The 9,872-nt window shown below is 34.5% G+C and overlaps 1 protein-coding gene across 1 annotated transcript; it reads left to right on the top strand.

Annotated features, from left to right (window-relative positions):
* Positions 1-6,880: 6,880 nt before the first annotated feature.
* Positions 6,881-9,597, top strand: LOC140183207 (uncharacterized mitochondrial protein AtMg00810-like). The gene is made up of 3 exons (XM_072231231.1): positions 6,881-7,469; positions 9,144-9,328; positions 9,394-9,597. The coding sequence occupies exons 1-3, from the start codon at positions 6,881-6,883 to the stop codon at positions 9,595-9,597; spliced, it is 978 nt and encodes a 325-aa protein (XP_072087332.1).
* The last annotated feature ends 275 nt before the right edge of the window (positions 9,598-9,872 follow it).

Raw genomic sequence — 9,872 nt, forward strand, 5'->3', positions numbered from 1 at the left:
TAAATAGAAGCGCGCCTATTTGTACAAATTGTGGCACTATCAAAGGCCTATAGGAATGTCTTCTTTGTCCTCTGTGTCATTGTTGTCTTCTGATTATTGAGAGCATGCGTCCTCTACCGCTTCTTACTTCTCTTGTCCTTTTGTACCCAATCTTGACATATCCTTTGGTAGATTTTCTCGAATGTGTTTTTGCAAGGGTTTCAGTTTTGGTTCTGGTTCGCTATTTCTCTCCTAACTAGTTCTAATTTTCTTCGATTTTGTGAATGTGTGCTTTAATCTTCTTCGTCTTTTGGTTGTTCTCTATGATTCCTAATGTCAATAGTTCATGAGTTACTTAAAAGATTTGATTTATGTTTGTTGTGAATTACAATATGATTGAATTGTATTTGGATTTGTGGATTGCATGAATTTGCTGAGTTTCTGATCGAGATGCTTTGTTCTGGATTTGATAAGCGATATTGAGATTTTTCTTCTTATGTTGATGATTTTTGAAGCTAACATAATTTTGATTAGCTTTTGATTCTTTTTTCAAATCAATAATTTTGAAAACAGCTATTTAGTTGCTCAAGAAGGACTATGTGATGCAACATATGAATAGAGTGTTATTGTTGTTTGTTCGATTGTTGATTTTCTTTGCTTAAGTGTAATGAATTATTTGGGTGATAAGTTAGCTGGATCGATTTTTTTTTTCGATCTAGAAGTTTAGTTTTGTTTTTCTAATTGATGATCTGTTTCCATTATGGTTCTTTGTTGCTGACAATTGACTTTTTGTCACGGAACCATTTCTTGCTTGATAAGTTGAGAGAAAGATTGTGAACGCTTGCCTTTTGGTTGGTGATTATAAGAAGAACTTTGCTTTTGAGTATGATCTGAAACCTGAGAATTTTCTTAACCCTTACTTTTCTGAAAATTTCCTTATTTTCAACTATTGTTCTTATTCTCAGAGGTTTAGGGAGATTGATTTCTTGATTTGTAGTGTCTTTGTGATATTTGGAAGTAGATCTTAGAGATTGGAAAGAATTGTTGACAATTTTTTATAAAAAAGACTAGACATCTAATTTCTTGAAGCAAAATAAATCACTTATACGAATTTTTTTTCTTTATTATATTCAATTAATTATTATAAACCATGCTTTCTTATTATGTACCCCTTAATAACTCTAGTTTTAAAATTATTTGATTCCTCAACGGAACTTGATGTTTCATGAATTACATTTGGTTGGGTTTGTGGAATAAAATAGTGTAAGTAAAATTATATACTTACTTGAGCTATACAATGATACTTTAAATTAAATTTTTACTAGGATTGAAAATATATTATTTATTTTAATGTGATAATATAGGATTTTTGTGAATTTTGTTGCTTTTAAATTTATAAGTGGGAATCAATATTCAAAACAACTTGAGATTTTATTAGGACAATCATAATATATAGAGACTATTTTGGTAAATTTTTCAACAAGTTAGGATTTTTTTTATTGAATGATTAGTAATTTGAAAGTCTTTTCTCTTGTAACGAAGTTATTGCTAATTTTATTATTAGTATTATGGAGTATTTACTTGAATATTTCCTTGCTTTACATCTTAATCATTAGCTTCTTTGTCACGATTATGGAAGCTCTGTTCTCTTGCTTTGCACTCATTTAAGCATTTAATTATTATAATTCTTGACTCTTTGCGAAGTTGTTGAAGTATTTCAACATTTGGCGTTTTGATTTCTATCAGAATGTATTTATACATAAAACCTCACCATTACTTTAAGCTTTTCCTTTCCTTTTTCTTTTGAAAATTTTTTTTTACAAGGATTTCACATCTTCCTCCAACCATTGATGATTATATGCTCCTATTTTGATTTTATTTATTCTTATGCATATTAAAATTTTAAGAGCCATTAATATCGGTTGAAAACTGCTGCAAAGCAGATATAGATATTTGTCTATATAAAATATGTGCATCAGTGTATGCATAATGACTGGTTTACAATTGGTAATTTATAGTTTATAGTTGTTGTTCTCCTTTTCACATAAAAAAAATAGTCAACTTTTTCTATAACCATAGTTATAATTGCATGTGTGTTTTCCATTTATCCAAAAAAAAAAAAGATAAAGTATATATATTTATGAATATGATTTTTTTTTTCATTTGGTGTTTTATCTTTACAAGAAATCTAATTTCATACTAATTTTCTGAAATTCTTTTGCTATGTGCTTTGATTATGTTAAGAGCAAATTCATAATTGGAGATTTAGACCAAAAAAAATAAAAAGGAGAAAGTAGTTATTATAATTGATCCTAGTGTGTTAATTGCCAATACTTTAAATTTTAGTTTTATTATTATTTTTATTTTGTATGTGAATTTATTTGTAACTTCATACTAAGTTTAGCTACATGATTATGGGAATCATTTAACTTTATTTTACAATAATGACAAAAATGAGTTAAATGTATAGGTGAATTTTTGGCCTTGGGAATAATGAGATGATTGCTTGCATTTTCTCATGATGTTTTACGTTATTTATCTTTTATTTATAGTCAAAAGCTATTAAATTTTATTCTGATATACTTAATATTCAAGGTTATGGCAATAATTATTTCAAATGGCCTTTGTCAAAGAGTTATAGATAAGAGAAAATGAGGATGTTAATTTTTGTGATAATTACTGTTTTTAATTTTCATAATTGTACAATTGTCTTTCTAAAAGGTGCGGTCAAATCTTCTATTTGTTGTTTTGCTTTGTTTCTCTATTATTGTCTTTGTCTTGTTGCTTGGGATTTGGATTCATAATTGTTGTGGGTATTTTATTTACGTTGTATGTTTGTTGCTATTTAGCTTTCCTTACCTATAGTGTTGTTGCTTCTTATTGTTTTCTTTAACTTTATTTGTCCTAGTGTTCTTATTTTGCTCGATAAATATTATAAAATTTTTAGGCCTTGTATGTTCTTCCTCTTCTTTGATTCTAAAAGATTGTGTGTTATTTAATTGTGTTTCTAGTCATTCTCTTAAATCTTTGTGAATATTACCGTTGATTTTAGTGGCCATCTCTTGTGAACTTCGTACTTCTTTGATCCAACATAAACTTGTTTTGACTTCATACACCATCTTTTCTTTTCTTGTTCTATCGAAGTTTCTTGATTCAGATTTTCTTACTAAGATGCGGTTGATTCTCTTTTTGGCATGCTTCACTATTTTTATATATCCTTGTTTAGTTGCGATCCTACGCATCTCCCCGAATTCTTGCGAACACCATCTGTGATGTTTGCCCTTTTCTGCCTAAGTTTAGAATCCTTTTAAGCAAACTCGTGTTTGTTTCAATATCACGTGCGATTCTCAGATATAGCAAGCGATACGTTACTTCTTTAGGACACAGCTACCGATGCGAAAGTTCAGAAAGTTGAAATTCGAACACTTGACATAAGACAGGTTGCTACCATGAATATGTACTACAGAACCAAGATTGCATTTAGAAAAGATTGACGAACGACGTGAAGAGGGCTATGTATATCTGAGTTATCAAGGGAACGAGGGTAGGGAAATGCCAATGACATCGTTTTATCCGGATCCTATCTTGTAACTTTTGCACCTCGTTATGCTCATTTCTCATGTTCGGTAAAGTGCTAAAACCATGTAAAGTTTTGAAGATTATATCAATTTTCGAGGACAAAAATTTTTATAAGGAGGGTAGAATGTAAAATCCCTACAATACCCCTTGTTCCTCTTTTTTTTCAAACCAAACCCTAACCCTCTTCTAACACACTCGCTCACCTCTCACTACCGCACACACTCTCACTCCCGTCACACCCTCTTCCTCACAGCACACACACCCAGACCCTGACGGAAAAAAAGAAAGAAAGAAAAAGGAAAGAGAGAAAAGGGGAGACCGCGAGAAGAGAAGGGAGGAGGAAGGCAGGAGCTGTCCACGCCGAGCCACCATGCGAGGAGAGAGAGAGTCGCACTTCATCACTGCCGGCCTGGAGCATGCCGTTCGTGTCCCGTCGCGTCGCCGCCAGCCGCGTCCAGCTCGCTGCAGTTGCGTCACCATCAGAGGCCAGAACCGAGAGAGGTGCGTCCGAGAGGGGGGACGAGTGCGAGAGAGGAGACGCGGAAGAAGGATTGCCGCCGTTCTGCCTCGCCGCCGTCGAACGGTTACAGCCGCCGCGCCTTGTCTCTGTCGCCGCTAAGCTTCAACCGCCGCCATCTCTGTTGGGGGTCACCGTCATTGCTGAATGAAGAGGGAGAGTTGAGTCGGCCAGTGAAGGGAGGAAGAAAGAGTCGCGATAGAGGAGCCGTTCACCATCGTCGCGTCTGCTGTTGCCATCAACGGAGCTTGTCGTCAGGGGAGCATCACCGACGTCACCACTAATGAACCGTCTCCGTCCCTGTTGTGATCTTGCTCAGCCCTACACCCCCTTCATTCTTGTCTCTAAATCAACACAATTTTTCCCCTGTTCTGACTCCATTTATGAAACTGTAACGCTTCCACCTTTACTCTGCTATATCTTCTTCTTTTCTTACATGCTCTGGTTTTAATTGTGATAATATATCTTTGTTTTAGTACTATCGCCCTATTTGTTGCGTTTCTGCTGGAAATTATCTTGAGTACTGGTATTAGTGCTATCATGGAACGGTTGGAGCTGTTGATGTTATGATTACATCTGCGATGTAGCCGTGGAAGTTGCTGCCACCGTCTCGATCCAATTCTACACTCATTCATTTCATTTTACTTCAATCCTCCTCACCTTGGATTCTCGCACTCCGGGTTCGATATCTTCGGTCCCTTAGGACCATGTTGTGAGTAGGCTTTACATTTATAATTGTTTGACTGTGCATCTATAATTATTTTGACATATATCTATTATGATCTTTGAATTATACTCACTATATTTGTCTAGAACGGTTTTAAATTGATTAGAATAATTGATTTATTAAAATTAAATAATTCATTTTTATGAAGTTTATACTTTCGGAACTATACATAAGACCATATATATTTTTGATGAAGTCTTGCATTATTTTAAATTGTTTGATCTTATCTGAATGTCTGTTTTTGAGACCATATATATTTTTGATAAAGTTTTGCATTATTCTAAAATGTTTGAGTTTACTTGAATATCTGTTTTTGAAGCATTGAAGTATTTGTTGGTATTCACTTCGTTTAAAGATTGTGAAATATATTTGAAATGTGTTTTGATTAAAAAAAGTATGATTGGAAAGGATTTTGATGAGAAAGTATAATATGATTTGATTTGATTCGATACCTTATATATTTGAAAGATCAAAGATTTGTTGTATTTGAAATTATATGTTTTGAATTGGTTTGGGAGGCTCGTATTAGAAAACCGTAGTTAACGGCGGTTATGACGTTAACTTAGATGCATCTAACTCAGACTCCAGCTAGCAGGAGTGTTGCTAGCCTAACGTGTAGGCCACACGTTAGATCTTTTATTCTGTTAGGACACACGAGAGGAAAGGGCTACCCTTAGAGGTGGAGCCGTCCAAGTGTGGATTATTTGATTTGATTTCTGTATGAGAACTCCCTTATTGATTCACATATTCATATAAATTATTATTTTCTAACTAAGATTATTTTTATGATAATGTTTATATGGTCTCATGTGGATTATAGATGTATTGTCTAGTCACTGGGTTGCAAAATTCATTCTGTTTTTCTAAAAATATTTTTCAGGAACAAATACTTGAATGTATGAGCCTTCTATTCAAGAGTAATGATCTGCAATTGGTACTTCTTTTTTGTTGAGTTCTTAGACGTCATATGCTCCATATGTCACAGGCAGGATCTATCCATATCTATTTATTTTACCTTTTAATAAAAATATGAAATTATTCGTTTTAGAAACTGTAAATTTCTTTAAAATATTTGTAATTTTCTTATTTAATTTATATTTGAGTCTGATAGGCTTGCTAGGGAACTGTTTCCCTGAGCGCCGATCATGGTTCATTTTGGGCCGTGACATATAATCTGTTATCTGGTTATATTACTCTTCTAGGACAAACTCTAGCGATGGCTCAAGGCAGGAGAAATATGGAATGACTAACAAACCCGACGAGAGCCTGAGGATGCGGTTTGTAAAACTGATTTTTGAATAAGTTCAATTTTTCATGTTTTATTTGTTAGTAAAGTAAAGTGATTGATTATATCTGGGTGTGGTGCTTTTATTAGCAACGATCGAACAAAGGTGAAAGAGGTGTCTTCCGAAGTATCAAAGTATACCCACTGGTAATGTATTAATCTTATGCTTGTATTTGAGATGTGAATGAATCATTCTGTGTATGTTTCTTATTTGAATTCCTACCCCCTCTTTCTTTCTTTTGTCTTTATAGGAACCAAATGACAAGAGACTTAATTATGAACCACCTACAGATTTACTTAGCAAGGTACTTACAAACTGTATTCCCTTTCTCCAATATTAATATGATCCATACTTTCTTTGATATATATTTAGCTAATATTTGAGCCTGATTTGCAGCTGTCCCTGGTTTCTGAAGTGAAAAAACCTGCAAAACTGCCATCTAAGGTGCAGCCAATTTCCTAGGTTCAGCTATCTCAGCACTCATATAACAACTTAAGATTCTTTTGAGTGGATAAAGGTTTATTGAAAGAGATTCAAAAAAGCATTTTCTTTGAATGATATTTTAAAGCTTACATTAGACTATAATTATATTTTCATGTGTTTATTTATATTTTATTTATTATTTTATTATAAAACGGTTTTTCGGTTCAACCACGGTCGAACCGATTAAATTTATGAACCAGTAAACCAGTAGCTAGAGCGGTTCGATGATCGGTTCGGTTTTCAGAACCTTGGTTTATAAAACATTCACAGGAAGGCAAACTCACTCTACTCTTGGTCTATGTAGATGATATGATTATTGCAGGTGATGATGAGTTAGAAAAACAGACTTTGAAAGAAAAGTTAGCCACTCAGTTTGAGATGAAGGATCTTGGCAAGCTAAAGTACTTCCTTGGGATAGAGGTTGCTTATTCTAGACAAGGCATCTTTATTTTCCAAAGAAAATATATCCTAGATCTCCTCAAAGAGATTGGTAAGTTGGATTGTATGATCACTGGAGTGCCCATAGAGCAAAATCATAAAACTGAAAATGATGAGGAAAGCCCAAAGGTGGAGAAGGCACAGTACCAGAGGTTTGTGGAAAAACTCATTCACTTATCACACACCAAGCCTGACATAGCCTATGCAGTTAGTGTGGTTAGTCAATTCATGCATGATCCAAGAGAGAGACATTTGCAGGCTATAAGCATGATTATTCAGTACTTGAAAGCCTCTCCAGGGAAAGGATTGCTATTAAAAAAGGAAGGAATTTTGTCCATGAAAGTATATACTGATGCTGACTATGCTGGATCAATTATTGATAGGAGATCCACCTCAGGATATTGCATGTTCTTGGGTGAAAACTTGGTGACATGGAGGAGTGACAAACCCCAATTTGACGGTTTGTTTTGCCTTGAATTTAGAACATTTTGATAACCTTTTGTCACATTTAGCCTAAGAATTAGCATGGTTTTGTTATCTCTTCCATGATTGTGCTTAAGTGTAAAAAACATGCTTGTTAAGCCTTGTCTTGGTGAATTCTAGTTTCTGTTTGATTCCATACGATGCCTTGATGTGTTTGCTAGTAACCTCAGGTTGAAACTAGGCATGAATCAGAGGAAGCAAGGAAGGAAGCAAGGAAGGAAGCATACAAGTGGAGAGAAGCATAAAAAAGTCAAAGAAGCAAAGTCAGCCATGCACGCGCACGCGCACAAGGCGCTCGCGCGCACATTGCAGAATCGACCAGGGACGCGCACGCGTACCATGCGCGCACGCGCCGATGATGGCACATGACCTCATTAATGCAACACGTGCCTGGCGATTTGAGAGGTTTTCTGAACCCATTTTGGCGCCAAATTGCTAAGGGAAAGGAATAAAAGGATGAAGGATTAAGGGAGGATGGGGATGGATCACTTGAGATGTTAGTTACCAATTAGTTTAGTTTTATCTTTGTAATTGGTTTCTAGAGAGAGAAGCTCTCTCTTCTCTCTAGGATTAGGATTAGGTTTAGGTTAATCTCTCTTCTTAGATCTAGGTTTAAACTCATGCTTTGATTCACTTTTCATTTACGAATTCTTAATCTCCTCCTCTTCCTCTTTCTAGATGTGTGCTTTAATAATTGTAATTCTTCATTTTGTTTTGGATACATTGTTGTTCCTTGGTTTTCTTTTAATAATGCAATTTGAGGTAATTCATGATAATTGTGATTTCCTTGATTGTTGTTGTTAATTCCTTTCAATAATTGTTGTTAGATTTCATTCTTGTTGTTGATTTACTATGTTTTTCTTTTGTGCCTTCCAAGTGTTTGATGAAATGCTTGGTTGGATTTTAGTATAGGTTTTGTATCTCTTGGCTTTGGTAGAGTAATTAGTGACACTTGAGTTATCTAACTCCCTTGTTGAATGATAATTGGATAGATTGCTAATTGATTTGAAAACCTCTAAAGCTAGTCATTCCTTTAGGAGTTGATTAGGACTTGAGAAATCAATCGATTCATCCACTTGACTTTCCTTCAATTAGTGAGGGTTAACTAAGTGGTAGCAATGAACAATTCTCATCACAATTGAGAAGGATAACTAGGATAGGACTTCTAGTTCTCACACCTTGCCAAGAGCCTTTTATAGTTGTTAGTTTATTTTCATTGCCATTTACTTTTCATGCTCCTTATCCAAAACCCCAAAATAACTCATAACCAATAACAAGACACTTCATTGTAAGTCCTAGGGAGAACGACCCGAGGTTTAAATACTTCGGTTTATAAATTTTAGGGGTTTGTACTTGTGACAAACAACTTTTTGTATGAAAGGATTAGTGATTGGTTTAGAAACTATACTTTACAACGAGATTTCATTAGTGAAATTCTAAACCGTCAAAAATCCAATTTGTCAAGGAGCAAGAAGCAAAATGTAGTTGCATGATCAAGTGCAGAGGCGGAATTTAGAGCCATGACCCAAGCAAGAGATTTGCGAATTATTATGGATGAAGATCATATTCGATGACCTCAAAGTAAAGTATGAAGCTCCTATGGAACTGGTTTGTGATAATAAGTGTGCCATTAGTATTGCACACAATCCAGTTCAACATGACCGAACAAAGCATGTAGAAATAGACCGACATTTTATTAAGGAGAAATTGGACAATGGTCTTATAGCCACCAAGTACATCCCTTCAAGACTCCAATTGGCAGATATGTTCACTAAAGGACTTCCCATAGAGCACTTAAAAGACCTTACTTGCAAGTTGGGAATGATAGATATACATGTGAACACTACTTAGATAATAAAGAATGATTTGGCGACCTATTTCCTACATTTGATTCAATATAGCAACAAACACATATTCAAGGGAAGAAAGCATTACCTTTGATCGCGTCTGATGCCGAACTCTCCGCATTTGCCTACACCTGCGTGTGGACTTCTATGCTTCTCGCCTTATCACGTTTGCCTTCAGAATATAACGAAACGACGAACTGTAACAAACTTAATTGTGAAGTGTTTAGAAATTCACTCTCATTGTTTACTCTCTATTAGGGCATGTTTTTATTCAACAGTAACTTATGAGAATGAAAAGACATACCTTGTAAAACTTTTTCTTTTTTTTTCCTAATTTAACAAATTTAATAATGTAACTCTTATTTTTCATTGTGTCATCAAAACGGCTATATCATACAATAACGTGTCACCTGATCTCCATTACTGCTGAAAAAATTACTCAGACGACAAAATAATAAAAATAACAATAAAATTTAATATTGGTGTGTACAAATGACTTATTAAAAAATTAAAATATAAATCTATCCACATTA

Source organism: Arachis hypogaea, chromosome 20, assembly GCF_003086295.3.
Source record: "Arachis hypogaea cultivar Tifrunner chromosome 20, arahy.Tifrunner.gnm2.J5K5, whole genome shotgun sequence".
In the NCBI taxonomy this organism is placed as follows: Eukaryota; Viridiplantae; Streptophyta; class Magnoliopsida; order Fabales; family Fabaceae; genus Arachis; species Arachis hypogaea.